General features: G+C 37.9%; 2 protein-coding genes across 2 annotated transcripts in view; both read right to left on the bottom strand.

Moving 5' to 3' along the window:
- Positions 1-237: 237 nt before the first annotated feature.
- Positions 238-3,887, bottom strand: LOC137397555 (uncharacterized). The gene is made up of 2 exons (XM_068083846.1): positions 3,287-3,887; positions 238-3,203 (listed from the first exon to the last, which is right to left on the bottom strand). The coding sequence occupies exons 1-2, from the start codon at positions 3,885-3,887 to the stop codon at positions 238-240; spliced, it is 3,567 nt and encodes a 1,188-aa protein (XP_067939947.1).
- Positions 3,888-7,039: 3,152 nt separating this feature from the next.
- LOC137396905 (N-terminal kinase-like protein) overlaps positions 7,040-20,924 on the bottom strand; it is a 29,772-nt gene continuing 15,887 nt past the window's right edge. The window contains exons 9-16 of the mRNA XM_068083204.1: positions 19,610-19,765; positions 17,350-17,466; positions 15,352-15,499; positions 14,479-14,673; positions 13,362-13,498; positions 12,624-12,833; positions 10,953-11,088; positions 7,040-7,621 (exon numbers count right to left, since the gene is read on the bottom strand). Coding sequence (XP_067939305.1) covers positions 7,482-7,621; positions 10,953-11,088; positions 12,624-12,833; positions 13,362-13,498; positions 14,479-14,673; positions 15,352-15,499; positions 17,350-17,466; positions 19,610-19,765 — 1,239 coding nt within the window. The 3' untranslated portion in view covers positions 7,040-7,481. The remainder of the gene's footprint in view (positions 7,622-10,952; positions 11,089-12,623; positions 12,834-13,361; positions 13,499-14,478; positions 14,674-15,351; positions 15,500-17,349; positions 17,467-19,609; positions 19,766-20,924) is intronic.

Raw genomic sequence — 20,924 nt, 5'->3', positions numbered from 1 at the left:
ACTGCCCAGTTATTCATCAGCACTAACAATATGGATAGGATATGTGGTTACAGCAGGAAGGCATAAAACTTAAAACGGACATAAGACATAAAGCAGCATCTGTGGTTACATAACGATGGCTATTCCTAACCAATATGCACTTGCAATCTCGGGGAATCTCCCACTAAATATTCACATCACATCACCCCTTGATTTAAAAATCACACAACACTTGCACCGAAAGATTGCACATAAATATCAAAATGTATATGATTCTCCAAAACGTTCTGGTGGCCTTCTTTCACGTACAGGCCTACCTGGGTCAACACTACATGATTCATCGTCATTACTACCACCACTATCAGTTACACTACTGCTAGCATTGCCAAATTCTAGTTCCACAAAATTCACCTCGTCACTAGTGCTGTCACTCGATAGTGTAGGGCCATTACAGTCGCTGTTACCTCGGCGGTACGCTAAACGGAGATCAGCCACATGCCTGTTAAAGCCGTTAACTTCAACCGCAGTATCTAAGACTATGCCTGTCACTTTGCCTCCAAGCCATTCTGTGGTACATTTTGCTCCCACTGGCTTGACGTAGACAATGTCACCCACTCTGTACGAATTCGACAGGTTGTCGGAGTCGTCTGCTTCTACTTGAACATCAGGATTCCTAACATTGTACGAATACACTTCCTGTGATGGCACAGTACCATCCGCGTTTGGCGTATTGTTATACCAGAAGACCATTTCCTGTATACTATTCCCAGACCGCGCTGCCATTCGCTTGATCGTTCGGTGGTTTCGTTCCACAATCCCATTACCAGTTGGTCTGTAAGCACAGCTAAACACTTGGCGCACATTCCATTTCTTTAGCATTGTACTAAGCTGTGTGCTCTTAAAACAGGGTCCATTGTCAGACAAAAGCTCTACAGGCGGCCCGCGTTCACTAAATACACACTGCAAGTGAGTACCAACCGAGCTGGCAGTCTCATCCCGTAACTTTATCCAAATTGCGAATCTGCTCGGGCCACAATCTATGATTGACAGATACGGTATATTGTTCATGTGAGTAATATCCACTGCTAGTCTGTGCCAGACCTTGTCTACAGCAAGTGTCCCTTTGTCCCAGCTGGCAGGAGCTGGATCTACTCGTCTGCACACCAAGCATTCTTTAACCACATTCTCCACAATTCCTCTTTCTATGTCCGCCCCGAACCTCTGCTTTGCTAGGTAGAGCGTGCTACCAACACCCAGGTGGTGCATTTCATGCATACTCTTCACTGCTGCTTTCACATCGATTGGTTGACCAGCTGCTGCAATAGTTGGCTGATTCCTCTTTAGCCACTTCCGATCTACTCTTGTCAATGCATCTGCCTTGTTACATGCTGATTTCACCAGAGACACACTCAACTCAATGTTGTATGTGGTCATAAGTTCTCCAATCACCCCTAGCCGCCTCTTAACTATCATCTCACACATGCCATTCACTTTTGGCCTGTGACTGTCTGTGATGACAGACTTAACCCAATTGTACACCGTAACTGAATCTGTGATAATAGTTGTTTCTATCATTCCCCATTTAATTGCCAGATTCAGTCCCTTTATTACAGCTTCCAGCTCAGCTACATTGATATGCATGCTGTCATCGACTTTCCTGAGCCATGCAGCATCTTCTACAATATGCCCCTCGACCTCTATGCTAGCACCGACTGCTATGCTACTAGCATCACACCATACCTTGCAGCGCTTAGTGTCACTTACTGACCATTCACCTTGCACAGGATCATTTGCTAGTACTCGATTCACCATTTCATGCAACATTGTTACCGTGCTACCTGGTATAGCATTGTCCCAACTTCCAACTTCCGCTAATCTTTTTACATAACTGCAGGCCACCCTTAGCCATCCTGCTACCGGGTAGTGTCCTAACAACTTGCCACATATAGAGAACAGCTCTCGTTTGCTGACATTGGTTCCTACTTCCGGAATGCTAGTGTCACGCGCCCATTGATGGTTACCGAACTCATCTCTAGTCACCTTCAGACCCAAAACGCGAGCCTCAGTTAGTGCCACTGGCTCCTTGGTGACCAACCCAAACTTATATAAATGTTCACGGACTACATCAACTGAAACCACTGACTCATTTACCCAAATATCGTCAATGTAGTGATCGGTGCCGGCATCCACCCCTCTATCGAGTGACAACACTTTTGACAAGATCTTAGTCATGATCTTAGGTGCTACATTAAGGCCAAAACCCATACGTGTCATAACATATGTTTTTCCACAATACCTTACAGCCTGAAAACGTTGCAAAGAAACATCAACATGCAATTGCAAGTAAGCTTTCTGCAAGTCAAGTACACATGCATTACCGCCTAACTTACGCCACTCACGTAACTTTTCTTGGCACACTGCTGTATCTAACCCTGAGTGGTTGCTTATGTAGTCATTCAGTTCTTTACTATAGTCCATTACCGGTCTTACTTTCGTCGGTTTATTTGGTTGGCGGGCAGCCAACAATGGTATTAGTCCAGTCACTTGTCCATGGATTGTTTTGTCATATGGCTGAAGCCAACCATTTCCTATCCATTGCTGAACCTGCTTGTCGTACTCTTCACGCATATTGTCAGCAACCGCATACTCTGCACACATGTTTTTTAGCATTGGTTCACCGTCTTTCCATTTCCACTTTACAGTCCACTGCCACCCATCAAAATGTGCACTAAAGTCTTGATCATCAATGTCAATTGTCTGCTGTTTCGAATCAGTTGTATCTGGTAGCTTGTTGCTGGAACTCAATAATCCAACAGCTTTAGGTGTCAGCGCATTAAATACAACATCACGAGTGTTACTCACTGTTACACCACCAAGTTTGCTTATAACGTCCATTCCCAGGATCACTTTACAGCCACCAACTAGTTCTTGTGCTACCATACACTGCACACTCATGCTCTGGTGACTTCCTATTTTTACAGCTATCGTAGCCTCACCTTTACATGTAGTTGTTTGCCCATTTAGCATTAACACTTGCCGCACTGGGCCTCGAGGAACCAACTTCAGCTCTCTAGCTAGTCTCTCCTGCACTACTGATTGCTCACAGCCAGTGTCTACTAATGCTTTTACATTGACTCCTTGAACTTGTATGGATATAAATGGTAGCACCGCGCTGTTTACTTGGGGTGAGCATCCGGTGCATACGCTCCCCCATTTTCGTTTCCCTGTTGTGGTTGTGCGCAAAATCTCCTTATATGTCCAAGCTCATTGCAGTTATAACACCTCAATTCACGTTTATTGCTCTGACCTCTGCTCTTTGTAAGACAGTTACGAGCTAAGTGTGGTCCTGAGCAATGGTAACATCTCAACCGTTGCTCTGTTGAACGCTGCACTGCTGCACACATAGCTGCGTGACCATTGCTTGTCGTTAACATCATTCTAGCCCTAGCCGCTAAAGCTCCAAGCTCAAGACTTTCTACAGCGGCCACTGATTTTAACTGCGTTGCCACTTCACTTGGCAAGCCTGCCATAAATGCGCATTTAAGCAGTGGCTCGGGATCAGTTTGACCTATTAATGCTACCAACCGCTGCAAATCTGCTAAAAACACGTCAACTGTCTCTCCTTCCATCAAAATTCTCGCACGTAACTGCTCGTAAGCACTAAAGTTGTTTACACTAAATGCAGTGAGCAATGCTTTCTTTAGCACTCCAAAGTCGGATTTGGCTTCTTCCGATAGTTGTTTGTATACGGCAAATGCATCTCCAGCCAAAAATAGCGGCAAGAAGGTTGTAAGATCGGTGATCTTCTGAAGCTTGGCAACTAACTCCAACTTATCTATCCACACACTAAAGTCTTCACCTTTGCTGTTGTCATAGCATTTGATTAAGTCCGATAATTTCACAGCCATTATGTTATGCCGAAATAGCTTGTAGCTTGTTTGTCAGTGTATTAAACTCAGCTCTTTATTTACTATCAAGATTCAATAACATTACCGTACAGTACTCAAGCGAATTTACAACTGACTGCCCAGTTATTCATCAGCACTAACAATATGGATAGGATATGTGGTTACAGCAGGAAGGCATAAAACTTTAAACGGACATAAGACATAAAGCAGCATCTGTGGTTACATAACGATGGCTATTCCTAACCAATATGCACTTGCAATCTCAGGGCATCTCCCACTAAATATTCACATCACAAACCATTTTGTATAGATACACTTATATTATCTATGCATACTTACACTCATAGATATGTTTGCTACAGTTTGCACCTAAAACTGGCTTTTCGTGTGCTATAGAAGAGGAGCTATGAGCATTGATCCATCATAAGCCGAGTTAAGATAACTGCAATGATGCTATTAAATATTATGCCATGAATTTTTAAACTAATAAGTTATATAACCATTATTATAATCTAGCAAATGCGACAAATATATATCAAGAACAAGAGATATAAACAAACCATATTTATAATATATGCATAAACAAAAATTAACATTTTTGAAACAAAAATATTTGCATCGTTTGCTTTGCATGTTCTGATTGTTGCTTTTGCTTGAATCCATTTCGATTTCTTCTGGCTATTCAAATACCTTCCACAGTGTTTTCTGACCTTAACTCTTTTTCTGCGCTGATGATCTAGTAGATATTTGCGTCCAAACAACTTTTTTATAAGAAACAATTCTTTAATGCGCTACGTTTAGAATACCTGTCGGGCGAATAAAAAAAAAGTGTCATCTTGCAAATGCGTGCAAAGAATATGTCGCACAAATAAAGGAAACCACGTGTAATCTTGCACAGGCGTGCGAAGAAGAAGTTCCAGCCTCAAGATATTAGTACAGATTCCATTGAAATCGCTAAACCATTTTTTACGGCGCGTTAAACAAGCCTGAAACTATTAACCTAATTCAGGTATCATTTCTATGGTGTTGCTTTCAAAGTTTTGGCAAACACCGAAAAGCTTTGGAGTTAGAAAATGGACTTTAATACAAACAGCAACAATTCAAGAGATGATTGTTATTCATGTAACCAAGTCATTGTTATTACCATGTTGTAGACTTTGTCTACTGATCACTTTCCATAATTGGTTCATAAAGATCTAAAAATGCCAAAATAGCAATCAAATAAAGATGGTATTTAATTAGTGGGTGGAGCTTTATTTTTCAATTCCTTTCCTATAGTGGCGTTCAAATAGAGATGGCATTCAAAATGGTTTTATGACATATTACACCATGAGCCAGCAACTCGAAGTAGGCAAAGGAGATAACTCCCATTGCCAATAAATATTGACTTTCTGTCATGAAATTACTACCGGTAAGCTGTCTAATAGGCTTTAAGAAAATCATAAGCGGCAAAAAAGTACTCAAATTACAAAAGTGATAAGAATTGTATTATGGCCAATATTGCCGCACAGATAGTTCAACAAAACCATAGAATGGGAGCGATATACACAAGTTACAGACCATACCGTTTTGGCTATTTAAGCCTCGTCAGTGCAGCTCAAATGTATACGTGTATATATACATATCTCAATGGTCTTGTCCATATGCTTCTGGAATTCTCGACACGTTTCTGTTTTGTAGCTTTTTCATGTTCAACTTTGCAGATGGTTTTTTTCATTTTTCTTTTTCCTTCTTTCAGTGTAAAGGCAACTCTGAACAACACTGTGCTGTAGTTAATTCTACATTCACTACTTCTCATTGCGCTAGCGCCTAGTATGTGATTCATGTCTTGTATGCGTATTACAGCACAGTCCAGAAAATGCATGTGTTTTGACCAGTGATACACCCATTTGGCTTGGCTGTTTCCTTTATTTGAAAACTTGCTGAATGGCCGGCGTTGCACGGATAATAAAGTACTTACCATATGTATTTGAGTAACTTGGCTGAAAAACTAGATCTTTACTAAAGCAATACCCACATTTTGAGCCAGCTTAATAATCGTTACGCAGAATGACCAACAGTGCTAGTTATTAACTCCAAGAAAACGCTTTAAACATGTGTATCCTAACCAATGTAAATGCCATTTGCCCAGCGCATCCATTCTATTTTGTGTAGCTTAAAGGTCAAGTTCTATAGATCAGGAGGTCCCGAGATCAAATCTAATGCCGTGCTGCTTTTCCATTGCTAGATTCTAATTGCTAGAATTAGACACAAGGTTTAAAAAAGACAAACTGTGAGATTTATATATAGATGGTATTAATTAGAACAAGGCTATACACCAAGAAAACTAGTACATAGTTCACCTATTGAGTTGCACTTTCTAATGCCATTATTGCCAAAGGCATTAGGTCAGTTTCTAGTTCTAGTGTTACAATCACTAGCTACGATCAGCTTATGAGAGATGGGAACTTATATTAGTTACTCTTAGCATATAGAATTCCTTTTTTATCTCTACAGGGTTTGCCATTGTTCGAACATACGCACTTATGAAAGCAGCATACAGTTTTCTGGCTAGCTGCAGTCGCCACTCCAATGGCCATGAGGTTCGTATGAGCCTGAAGATTGGTAAGAAGTGGTGCGGAAAGTAGAAAAACGCATATTTGACTTTTACACGTAATACTATTAATAGAAACAAAAAACAAGCTAGCCTTATGACCTGCAATTATTTTAAGCATAACATTCCTAAGCAAACAGGAAGTCTGAGTAGTTCAAGCCACCTGTGCTGCGTAGAAGGGAGGAATGCTAGTCCTTTGGGGTGTAACTATGTTTCACATTGGCATTGTCTATTGATCTATTTACACAGACACATTTTCATCCGCTACGAAGTCATTTTTTTGTAACCAAATACCATGTTTTAAGGTTGATATGAAAAAGAAACTAGCTGATGGCTCGCGTGTGCAAGCTGATCACAAGCAACTTTATCTGTAACGATCGCAAATGGTTGAACTGCAGTGATGATCTAAAAGCCACTATCTCTAAACTTGGTTTATATGAAGCGAGTGTGGCTCGGTTTTTAAAATCAATCTATGAAATTAGCTCGACCTTAAATTAGCAAGCTGTACCATTAGTAAACTACCTAAATCATTCTTGTGGTATATAAACCGACCACTAGCGAAAAGTATTTGCTGCATATATTTCTGAATTCTGGAGTACACCAGCATCTACCTGACACTGTGCTAAACACAATCATAAAAACCATTCTGATATTGTACAGAAGGCTGATTTTGCCAACATAATGTAGTATAAAAATTCATTTGACACACTTGGCTTCCATCATATGGCCTAGAAATGCGTCACTGCTTTGCCTAGTATGTCGATTCTTCTGTCGATATTCTCTTAAATAAATAGACATGAGAATAAATACTGGTGATTGCCAAAGTGTCAAGCTTGAGCATTTAGCGCATTATCCAGAGAGCGTGGCAGGCACTCACAGGTGCTTGAGCATTAAATATAACTACCAAGAAAAACTGGCAGCAGCTCAAGAGTGCTAATCAGTAGAATAGTTTCAAGCCATAAAACTTTGCATCTAGACAAGATCATTCTCCAGTCACACTTTCAATCTTGAGCCATTTTTTTCGCTCCGAGTTTTAGTGCTCTGCCACCAGTTTTTGGAGTAGCCTTTCGTGCAGCCATAGCCCGCTGCCGCTCCTGTCTTTTCTCTTCTCTTTCTTTCTTCTTACGTTCCGCCTCTTCCGCTGAATAGAAAATACTGATATAGAACAGCATAAGCATAGAAGGGCTATTTGACTAAACCTTCACCAAATACTAGTAGAATAATAGCTGGGGTATATGCTTTGGAATAGCGGCAGAATTATGATGTAACACATTTAAGTTATTTATTAGGAGGAAAAGCATTGGTAATATACACTTGTCTTAACTAGTTGATATCATAAATCTGAGAAAAGCATTGCCACTGTATATATATATATATATATATATATATATATATATATATATATATATATATATATATATATATAGAAGTAATAAAGATAATAAAAATGTTTTGCACAAAAAATTGCCTTATATTTAACATATAGTTAACATATAACAACATTTAACATTCTAACATTTAAACTTCATATCATGAGAAAAGTGTTTTGTACAGTTCAAATAAATTAAAAGTAATAATAAAACAACTGTAAAGATGTCCAAATGTAAAATCATCATAGCAAATAATGGCTAAATAGTCTGTTTTGCTACAATGATTACAATGAACAATTATTTGATAATGATACATTTAATACGAACTGAGAAAACAGAATAAAAATCATGAATATGTTGAATTAATAATAACAATGATTACATAGAAGTGTGCGCATAAAAATGTTACCATTACAACAGAAACTCGATGTATTCAAGGTGTTGATGGACGATACTGGTACCTCTCGATACCGGTACCTCTCGATACCGGTACCTCTCGATACCGGTACCTCTCGATACCGGTACCTCTCGATACCGGTACCTCTCGATACCGGTACCTCTCGATACCGGTACCTCTCGATACCGGTACCTCTCGATACCGGTACCTCTCGATACCGGTACCTCTCGATACCGGTACCTCTCGATACCGGTACCTCTCGATACCGGTACCTCTCGATACCGGTACCTCTCGATACCGGTACATCTCGATACTGGTACAAAAGGAAAATTTAAAATGACTATTACAAAGTGTCCGAGCAACAAGTAAATGATAAACCCTGATGAAGGATGATCATGCTCAATTGTGATTTACACAAAGTATTATTATTTTAAATTAGGCATATAGTATTCACATAGTCAAATATAGATTTCTACACGGTACTATAATAAGAATAATAGCCAATACCGTCTAAATTGTTACATAGAACTTACTAGCAGTTAATTAGACATACTAATTTTTTTCTGAAACGTAGAAAACCACTAATGCAAGTTCACCTAACGCTAAGGTATGTAATAAACTCACGCGTATCAGCTTAGAATTAAAGTATTTTGACATAAAACATTAAATGACCTCTCGAAGACTTGGGAAATACTTCGTACATTTCCGATATATTGATTGATTTAAATGTATGCTTTGTTTACCCTTACGTGCTTCAACACAGCCATTCTAAATCGGATTAAATTTATAGTAATAATTTTCTCCCGACTTCAAACGCATATGCTCCATGACTTCCGCCACATTGCTAACAATATTTGGTTTGAAAACCCTGTCTGGTGTCCGAGTATCAGCCTCTTAAGCACCGCCTACCGGACTGCCTGATTGAAAGTGAAAGAACTCCAGCGCACCAGACTTATTACTAGTAAGAAATACAAACTACTGTAAAACATCGTAAACTGAAAATGTCATAAAGAGAGGTATGGAAAGCCATAGTAATTCTCTAATGCAAACAGACTTTGGTGAAATCATCAAAATTTTATATACGTACTTTACATATTAAAAATTAGTAACAGAACAATATGTTAACTTTAGTAACTATAGTTACCTACATTAACTTTCATGTATTTAGTGGATATGATATGCAATAAAATGTAACATTACAATGTATTATGTGCAGTACATACCATAGGGAGTGCTTACCATTAAGACAGATATAAATAACATAAACGTTGAGTTTAACTTAAATGAATTTAGCTTACCGTACTTTTCGGACTATAAACCGCACACCTACATGTATATAAGCCGCATCTGCTTTGGCTGCACAATACACAATCAATACATAGGCTGCACCTTTGTATAGGCCGCAGAACTCAGGACAGTGCTTTTTAACACGGCAGCAACTTTCCGGTTTATAACAGAACAGTGCCTAACGGCACAGTTTCGTATTAACCGACGCTTTTAATCTGGTGCCTAACGGAACAGTACAGCTGTTAGGCATTGTTTTGTATTTTCTTTCACCGCTAGAGGCACACTAACCGGAGATTATGGTTAATGCGAACTAGTGATGAAACAAAAAGCCACAGAATAGCCACACCCTTATATAAGCTGCATGGCTCAAATCATCAGAAAAAAGTAGCGGCTAAAAGTCCGAAAAGTACAGTACTAAACACGTACTTAAGGTAAGTCTTAGTATGTATTTTACTAAACTAAAGTTCAACTTTGTCATCTGTTAAAACTTTATTACCAATCTGTTTCTGGTTTCGTTTTCACTAAAACTTAAAATGAATAGTGCTGAACGGAGAGAGAGTGCATCGTGTCACTTTGAGGTATTGTGGGAAAGATTTTGGCGAATAGCATATCAGTATATGCTATTCACCGCAGTATATACTTACTCTGATGAAATCTTCGTTGATGTCGTATGGCGGGGACGCAAAAAACATCATTTTTCATATCATAAAGCAAAGAAATTGGGTAACAGGGACATCATCCGAGTGGCACAGTGTACCATTTTGTGGAAATTTTTCTACTAATTAGTTTCTGTTAGGGGTCCGTCAAGATAAAACAATGAATGGCGAAGAGGTGGTTTAATAGAGGTGGCGTTGAATTTAAGGATGGCACTATATTTTTCAACCTTTCTTATATAGTGACGCTCTATTAGAGGTGGCATTCAAATAAAGGTTTTATGGTAATTGCAGATGTGCAATAGAGGTACGAACACCCCTAAAAACATAATTTTCCTCGTGCAGATGACGTGGTATTGAAATTGTGCACACATTGAGTTACGATGTGATAAGTGTTTCAATGAACAATTGCGGATTGACGCGGCTGCTTTATTAAAAAAGATAAGGAATTCTACACCAGAGGTCATAGCGGCACACTTTTGCCTCGTCAAATCACAATAGGAATGGCTGAAATGGGGAAAATGTTTAAAATAAAACAAATTGCGCTGCATTGTCTTGCGCATCATTTATGAGTACTGTTTCCTTCTTTCGCAAGCATGAAACATCCAATAAACTGTTGCGAGTATCAAAACTCGCTTGACTCGTGAGTTTTCGCCGTTTTTATATTGCAGATGACGCAAGCGCACGGATTAACCGTGTCATAGAATCATGATGTTTGTCTTGCAGGCATCTGCAACATCGACATTAAAGAGCAGCTTCACTCACCTGTGTGTATACTAGTGGCAGGTGGAGGTTGATTCCAGTTATCGGAAGCTCCCCAACCATCATCTGCTCCCCAGCCATCAGCGGTCACATGATCACTCTTCTGTTCCACATTTGTTGTTTTGGACTTGACAGAAGGCTGTGGAAAAAGACTTGAGAGGGTGACTACTGAACAGTGCAGTCATAATACTAAGCAGATACGTGCAACTGGAGAGTTTCAAAGCCGAAACACACAGAGAAAATATTGAGGAAATGCGTGAGTGAGTTTGTCGATGATGATGTTAGTTAAGAATGATATCAAAATGGAGCGCTTGATATTTCCTCCTTCTGCTACACCATGATTGGCTAACTGATTATTGAAGATAATTTTGAAAGTAAAACTGGAGACCCAATGAAAGAAAATACTTCGACCGAATAATAGGTCTTTGAATAAAATTGGTTTTCAAACAATTTATCAACAACAAACACTAAAAAAATACACATTTCATATTACAAACCTCATAAAATAATTGATTTCCATGAATGTCAAGGACAAAATTTGTCGAAACTGAAACAAACCAACTTCAGACTACACCATCATTGTGAAACAAAACAGAAGCACCAGTAATATGTTTTGACCCCGTAATAAGTGAAGACCCACAAATACTTGAAAAAATTGCTATTTATATATACGGTGCCTTTATCGTCTGTATTACACCCACCAATGGAAACCTGGTTTATGAGTCTTGCATGACTTTGTCTAAGTGATGCTGCTGACACGAAACTGGTATCAAATGAATAACATTAATCATTCATTAATGATTCTCAAGCTAACAAAAACAGATTTTTCTGTTGCAAATTTTATGTAGGTGAAATATAATCATCTCGGAGCAACCAAGAGCCTATGTGCGCTGTTAAAGAGGCTACAGACAAAAATCCAATCTGGGTGCAATTTTTGATCATTTCAGCGCTTATTGTATGCGGATGAGCTAGGGAACTTAACAAAAATTAAAACGATTGCATGTAGAATTATAGTTGTAAAAGTGGTACTTCTTAATCTAATTTTTAAAAACCTTTTTACTGATTGTCCTAATAATTTAGTATTTGCAACAATTTATGTATGTGCATTCGGGTTTTTTTGCAGTTTTCCATAATAAAATGATTTTAATTCAATATGCAGTTATTTGAGACACTTATTGCCTTTTTGAGGAGTTTTTAAACAAATTAAGAGTATACAATATATTCTTATAAGGATATTTGCTCCAGCATATGATGTTTCAACATAAAAAGCTAATATCATAATGAATAAACCTTTCGTGTCGATGATTGACTTTATATCCGTGTTAATAAATGTCACTTTATCATTGTACGTTTGTCTGTTAGTCTGGTCATCCACTATGCATTTCTAACTTTTTTGTTGATTTAATCCAAACTTAAACAAGCATATGCGCTGCGCCTTCCGCCAGTTCGCTAAAAATATTCGGTTTCAAACTCTATCTGGTTCCCGAGAGTCAGAATTTAGAACACCCACCTGTGGGCTATCTTATTAAAAATGAAATAAGTCCCACGCATCGCTGCGCTCACCGCTGGACAATTATAGACGAGACAGCTATAAATAATTACCAAGGTACCACACAATAGTTGATATAGCTGAGAAACAGGAAGCAAAGACTAATTCCAGGTTACGAAGCTCACCTTGGTTTCACTGGCAATGGAAGAGAAGAAATCATCAGCAACCTTTTCCTTACTATGGCTGTCCCAGTTATAAGCGCTGGCTGTCGCCATATCACTGGTTGCCTCTATCGGTTCAAATTCTTCCTCTGTGTCTTTCCACTCGCTCTCACCATCATCCCAAGAGGAACCCCAGTTGTCAGCATCTGTCTCCTCCCACGCTGACTTGGAAGACTGTAATATTAACTGGTATTGAACAAAAAGCTGGTGACTGGTGCAGCACCAAACATGAAGCTTGCAAAAACCCAAAATTTGCTGGTAAACGTAATAAAACTACTAATCTAAAAAAGGCTATTACTACTTTGCCCAAAAGAATGTAGTTTAGCTTACATATATGAAGGAATCATTTCTGTCTATCACCACCACCACCCCTATCTCATAACCCCTATCTCTCTTGCAGAACAACTCAATACTGGAGTGCAAAAAAGTTATATATATCTATATATATATATCTATATATATATATCTATCTATCTATATATATATATATATATATATATATATATATATATATATATATATATATATAACTATATTAAAACAGATCGTTAGTTTGAGCCTGAATGAACTTTCTACTACTACAAAAGTACCAGAGAAGAATACTACCTTGGACATGTCATCTACCAGATACAACGCTGATCAGGGAGTTAGTAATAACAAAGGTGGCCATTGATAATAAAAAGGAAACAAAACAAGGCATACCTTCGGTTTGTCTGCTGGAGGGTCATTGATGGTTCCCCAGTCTTCGTCGTCATTCCAAAGACTACTTTCTCCTCCCAACCCCTCGTTGTTTGGCGCTTTTTGCGTAGCTGGCTTTGGTCTGTTGGTTGAGGCAGAAACTGTAGAACACGATGAGGCTTGCAACATAAATTTATGAACTCAAGCTGACAGCGTCAGCAGGTTTAATGAATATAAATTAAAAGCAAAATGATAAGTCAAAGGGTTAAACTGCAAAAGCATAAACTTGACATGAAAAGCTATTTCCACAGTAGGGTTTATCAAGTTGCTTAAACCAATTCAGTTTTATAAGTGACAGGGAAGAAGTCTGATCAAACAAACTACAGATGAACATAAAAAATTTGAAACAAACTAAGTCAGTTTAGTTCTAGCCTAAGTTGTAGCCAGTTGCACTGCTTATCTCTACTGATATATCTACCTGTAAACGCATCTCTGAGTCTATCCTTTCCATTTTGTATTTCTGTTGAAAGTAACATAACAATAAAACATGTTTTTACTGATCATAACTTTATTACTTTTGTATTCCACTCATAATCTATACGTTCATATTCAGTAGTGGCTTTATATACGGTATTCAGGCTATGTGTGATTACCTAAGTTATTTATTGTTAGCCTTCTAGATTAAAGACAAAAAAGAAGAATGAAATAAAATGCATTCTCCTACAAATATTTGCTACACTATGTGAGCATTTATGTGTGTGGAGCAGATCTTGGAGAGTATTAACTCTCCATGAAGAGGTTTGATTATATAAATAGGAGCACATCACTTGATGTGGTTGAGAACTTTTATTGGTCGCAGTATATTAGAGTGCGCAAGCTGTAGAACAGCGGGCTAAACGTAATGCCATGGAACTAATGCTAGACATGAAAGTATTTTGCCAATGCAAGCATCATTTATACATGGAGAATTTGAAGGATAACTTAGTATTTACGACGATGAAGCTGTTTATCCAATATACCAAATGTTTGATGGGAATTAGCATTTCATTTACTTGAATAAACGTTTTGCAGCTAGCCACTAGTGAATGAATCATCACCATCAGCCGATGAGTAACAAATACTAGAGATACATAGAACTTACCTGGCTGTTCACTGGGAGAAGTTTGAGAAGTGACTTCGGGAGCCGCAGCGCTATCGCTACCCGCTTGCTGCCGACTTTTAAATTTGGAAGTAAAAGAGGACAGAGAACTAAGGGAGGTAACCCCGGCTGTCATCGCCCAGCCAGTCCAAGACTGAGATTCTGATGCTGTAGCCGAGGAGCTTGTCAATTCTTTCTCTGCATGAACATGAATATAAAAATAAAGATATAAAATATATATAAAAATAAGAAATAAAGAAAAGTAGCAAATGAAAGAATATCAATTAATTGCTAGTAAATATTTATGAGAGTTTCATCACAAGGTATTTAGAAGAGGAAAAATCATGATTGACATCAACATAAAAGTATGACGTTTATTGTATAAGTGTATATAGAATACTAGTAAGGAGTATATATAGTTAACCCATTAATGTAAACTAGCAAACAATATACAGACTACTAGAAAGTATATAAAAACCATTAAAAAGCTTCAAAAGCCAATGACTATTCGTAAAATGTATGTAGAACACTAGAGAGAGAAGTAAATATGGAGTGGTGCCATAGTGAATAATACTGTATGTGTGCACTTACAATATCCAAAAGAGAGTTCACAAAGAGCTATAATTGTTTGCACCCTTTATACTAAAAGTTAGTATAAAGGGTACAAACGGAGAGTGTACTACCAGTAAAATTTCACAGAGCTATATCAAGTGAATTACTACTCAGCGGAATGTACACGAATATTTTAGCCTACACAGAGAGTATGCTTCGAGTGCCAACTACAATGTAAGGACTACTCATAGAGAGTAAGTAAAAGGCAACAAATGAATACTGAAGCACTGCTGAAGTGCTGTCAGATCACTAGCAAATATGTACCCATTTCAACGAGGACTTCTGGATCCTCTGACACCTTCTTCAGCCTTTCTATAAAAGACTCCATGACACTGAATGCCTGGTCCCTTACCGACTTCTCAGGATCTCTGGTGAGAGGACAGATGGAGGGCAGGAGACGACCAGCCAGGTCCTGCAATATCAGTACGCTAGTGTTGCAGTTGGTACAGTGTATGTATATTCAGTGGTGTTGTATATAACCATTTGAATGCACTCCGGTGTATAAACAGACAGCGGTACATAAGTCTTCACAACAAAATTGGAGCTTTTACATGAAGAATATTATAATCCTTTTTTTAAGAGACAGTGACTTGAGAAGGAAGAGGGCAGCGATCCTATGTAACTTATTCTGGCAGACACTAAAGTGGCTGTGGTAACAGGAAAGTACTGACCAGAAGCGAGTTAGGGATGTGGGCACATTATATTATGTGGACAACAGTGAACAGGACACAGAGAGACCCTGAATTACGACCTGTTCTAGCCTCGGCACACAGTTTGGTATTTATTGCGAAAAACAACTCTATTCTTTATTGCTGTCCACAATCGTTGATACAATGTTTTTAAAGCCAACTGCTACAAAATTTTTACTTTTACCAAATCAACCTTACTTAAATATTAAGCATTGTGCAAAGTGCAAGACATGCTAGAAATGATATGGTAGAAAAATAGAAACCACAATAAAAATCAAAATATGCAAAAATGGCTTCTATTTGAACTTTATAAAACTTTTTCGCCACTCCTTGAAACACACTTGTATATAGTCAATATTTAATATAAACCACTTGTACTGAGGATAATCTTTTTCGTGCAAAAGTAAATATTTAAAACAGGTTGAGTGAACCAGCAGGATAGATGTACGAATGTACCGTATATCTTTGCGCATAAGCTGAGTTTGAAACACCAAAAGGTTGCCAGACTAAGGGGTTGGCTTACACACCCCTAACTCTCATCACACTCAAGTGAAATGACATTATGCTAACTTAATTATAACAACAACTTGAACCATGCTGAGCATGCTGCTGGTAGACTGTTACCAAAGTTTTTGTACTACTGTGGTTAACAAGTTGAGCATGCTCCGGAGTCAGACAATTCATCACAATTGCTATAGCTTACGGCATTATTACTATTAAAATAAACAGTTAACGTCACTGGTACAATTACTCAACAAATAATCATCAGAAGTCTATTGATCTACAGTTGGTGAAGCCTCCGTAGCTGTAATGGTCTGACACAGCTGTTATTTGAGAAGAAATTACGATAAAATGTTGTTTCTTCAAAATGAAACTAACTTTTTCATCGGCTCGACACAGACAAATGACTGTTTCATTTCATTTATGTTGACACGATAGGCTAACTAATCAACTACTCACTAAAGAGAAACTTTTTTTTATGAAGACTACAAAAGCTGCACCACGTGGCTCTTGGCTGTACATAAGCATGGCTCATGGTACACAATGTGTTAATTCTCTTCTGCAGCCGTTTGCTCTGACAAACACCTACGACGTGCCACAACTTGTAAGTTTGGCTTTGATGCAAACTTTTATCAAATTCGTCGTTTTAGGGCTGTGTTTCTATGATCATTTGTATGTGAGGAAGGCTTATATGCGAGGATATACGGTAGTTGTTTTGATGAAAACCTATCCTAACTAATACAGACCTTACTTTGGCTTCCTTAATCTACTCACTGTAACATGACAGAGCCTGTAGTTAAAGCAACACCTTTAAGTTTTCATCTGTAAAAATAATCACCAATCAGTACTGATATATACATGTATAAGCCATCAATTTGTCAAAACACGTTATTTTCCTACAAGTGTCCCCTTTCATCCACCCCTGCGCTCTTCCGTTGAAAGCTTATTTAGAAATGGTTCAGTTGCATACCTACAATAGCATGCCTGAAGGACACCAATACACACCAGTTGACATAAAGAAACAGGCAGGTGCTGCCATAGACAGGCACTACAGAAGAGAATACTCTCTCACCTGTATAGGAAAATATTGCACAGACGCGGACATGGCCAAAAGAGTAGCTTGTCTAGCTGGTGTAAACGGATCCTTCAAAGCTCTTGTGTAGGCGGAGGGAAGAACCTTCTGTCTAATCTACAACACGCGACACTCACAGCTTCTAAAAAGTCATAAGCTCACGAAACATCCAAGTATATTCTCCACCGCTTTGAAAACCTAAATCTCCCAATTTTGTGAGAAGGTAACTTCTAATATCAGCTCCTACAAACTTGCATAGTTAGGGGAGCAGATGTTAGTGTCATATATTTCTTCACTCTCTTACAAGCTCGCTTAAAGTGTGTAGGAAGTCTTTTGTGTTGTCACATGATCTGTCACAACTAATGAGCTACACTTATAGCAGTTTGTCGACTGTAAACCAATTGTCTATGACAATATAATTGACCCGGAGACCTCAGTTATAACCCTAAGGGAAAACCCAAAGCTGGACTTGCGCACTGATCTCCTACTCCCAAACCACAACAAAAAATACCATTTATACTCTGGTGGCTCAGGTGTTCTTTTTAGCTACTGATAAAGCAATCAGCTTCCTAAGGAACAATCATATTAAAACAGACCAGAGAATTATTTATTGTACAGTATTTGTGTTCCATGTCTGAACACTAATCAACCCAAGATCCAGTCAATTAATCTGTAAGTAAATTCTATGGTTTAGGTAAGATAAGACATGGGAGTCTCTGCTCATCCTCAATCGAAGACACAAAGGAAGTAAAGAAATATGGAGAGAAGAATGTTTAGGAGTCAGAAGAGGATCTATTCACCGATACAGACAACTGGGCAAGCGACCGCAGCAATAACAATTAGCTATGCACAAATTCTAAGATAGATTTTGCATTGTGTCAGTTTTTCATACAAGTGTTATATGTAGTTATATATATAATATAGTTATATATTATATATATAATATAGTTATCCCACGACCAAACAAGAGTGAAGCGATTGATTGGGAGATTTATGATAAATGCACATGTGCACACAACTCACGAAAAATTATCCGTTAACGGCCGTCACCAAACCCTTGCAACGAAATCCTATCAACAAATTTAACTATTTTTCAGTAGAGTCATTTAAGTATAATAATGATACAAAACACATATAAACCTATTTAAATATGTTACCAAGCCTTTGAAAGGTTACCGCAAATTCCTAAAACTAACCCATCTGATCGGATTACACACAAATATACAGATTAATTTGGACGAAAATCGCCACAAAACGCTTGAAAAGCTTGGTTTAATAAAAGTTAAGACCGGAAATTGAAACGCCGAGCGACAGATAATAGAACGATAAAGTCTTGCGCATTTCACGAAAAAAAGTGCACTTTTCACCAGTCTATAGCATTGTCGAATTGCCGAAGGTTTCGGCAATTAACATAGGAGTACAGAAATCGTTTCATTCTTGCCGATTTCAATTTTTTCAATTTCATTTGCCGACACATTTGAGTACTTTCGTATTCTAACTGATGTCCAACGCAGTATAAGTAAAGGAAATGACGATGATATTTTTTAACGGTTCTTATGAGATTATTACAATAATTAATTATAAGTTTGGATGACTACAGAACAATGACTACGTAGTACAGATTTTCTAAAAATCTAACGAAGTGTAAGTAAAGGGATATTCGATGATATTTTTTCTAACGGTTCTAATGAGATTATTACAATAATTCATTATAAGTTTGGATGACTACAGAACACTGACTACGTAGTACAGCTTTTCTAAAAATCTATATAAATATCACAACTTCGTGATATTGTTAGCTATGACGTTTTGAAATGTAAACAAAATTGTGCATTGGTTTTCTATTATTACTGTATTACTATATTAATAATATTGGTTATTCTAATAATATCAGTGCATTTTACTTCTAATATTGGCCAATATTGCATTTCTCTTTTTGCAGGAGGAGAGATATAAACATATAATATTTTCCTTTCATCATTGCTATTTGTTGTATATATAATAACACCCACACCCAGTACATTACAGCTACCATTGCAGTTATCCTATTTGACTGCTAATATTGAATTTCTCAACCATCAGTACCCTTTCTTTTTTCCAATATCACTTTGGTTGTGGGCTGTATGAGAGTGGAATTTCTAGTATATATATATAAGTTATATATCAGTTCGCAGACTGTGTAAAGCATGGTGCAACCAGAAGTGGTTGGCATTGATGAGTTTCATTTGTAATTCAGTGAGAGGAAGTGAGACTAACTTGCCTGAGGGTTGAGATAGCAAGCTATCTTGCCCAGACACACTGTAGTATTTGTTCTGATGCCACCCTGCTCATCCTTAGACTGTAGCCGAGCGAAATGCTTCATCAAGTCTTCATTGAGGTTCTTATAGTTGAGTTTACTGGCCATGTGTAGCATCGCCTACCATGCAACAGAAATACCAGGTGACAGATAACTGGTGATGCATAACTAGTGACAGATAACTGGTGACAAATAGCTGGTGACAGATAATTGGTGACAAACAACTGGTGACAAATAACTGGCAACAGATAACTGGTGACAGATAATTGGTGACAGATGACTGGTGACAAATATTTTGTCACAGATATCTGGTGACAGATGAATGGTGGCAGTTAACTGGCAACAGATAACTGACGACATATGACTGGCGACAAATAACTGGTGACAGATAACTGGCAACATATAACTGGCGACAGATAACTAGTGACAGATAACTGGTGATATTTAGGATCATATGTTTTAAAACAGCACGGAATGATTTATATTCTAAGCATACGCTGTAAATATTTTCAAAACATCAAGGGTCACCAAAGAAAAGCATGTTTTGATATTAGACTAGTCAAATCCGACATACACACTTTGATATTATTTTTCTTTTACAGCATAGATCCTGCTGTCTAGAAAAATAGGGAAAAAATTGTTTAAAATAGACATTGCAGGTGTACGCTGGCCTAACTTAAAGGTTGACTTGCAACCAAATTCACATTACAGTTATTTGATATGAAAAGATTCACCATGTCTTACTCTGTTGTGTTGTAGGTGCCAAATGTGTGGAAAGGTGATTACAAGCTCTTAAAAGCTCAAAAACGAACAGAAAATCGCAGCCACACGAGACCGGCGTAGTTTGGATTCGCTTTCCAAAATGGCTCAATTGGGACGTAGTTGTTACAGGATGGTTTCTGTTTACACTTTCATGCAACCTCATTCGTCGAAATATTTTCACAAATATACTTCACGCATTCAATAAAACCATGTCTATTGTTCTTACACGTCTATTTTATTGTCATTGTAATGCTGTCACTTTTAGCACTGATATCTTATAACTTACGTAAAAATTCGTTAAACTTTTTAACCTTAGCTCGAAGGAGTACATATCATTGTCTGAAAATCATGACGAACCTGTTGGTCAACTGTGATAATCGAAAAGTACTGCACAAATTATTTGCAAAGTATTGGGTCACATGATCAGATTACGACTTGACGATTAGATAATGCCGAAGCAAAACTGTAAAGTAGCGAGCATCTATATTTGATACGGGGTCTTCGGTAAAACCCGAAG

The sequence above is a fragment of the Watersipora subatra genome, chromosome 5 (assembly GCF_963576615.1).
Source record: "Watersipora subatra chromosome 5, tzWatSuba1.1, whole genome shotgun sequence".
NCBI lineage: Eukaryota > Metazoa > Bryozoa > Gymnolaemata > Cheilostomatida > Watersiporidae > Watersipora > Watersipora subatra.
This window is presented reverse-complemented; position numbering and strand designations above follow the sequence as displayed.

Coding starts and splice junctions, on each gene's coding strand:
- LOC137397555 (XM_068083846.1), bottom strand. CDS start 3,887: ATGGCTGTGAAATTATCGGACTTAATCAAATGCTATGACAACAGCAAA. Junction 3,204..3,286: donor CTGTCTTACAAAGAGCAGAG/GTCAGAGCAATA, acceptor CAACCACAACAG/GGAAACGAAAATGGGGGAGC.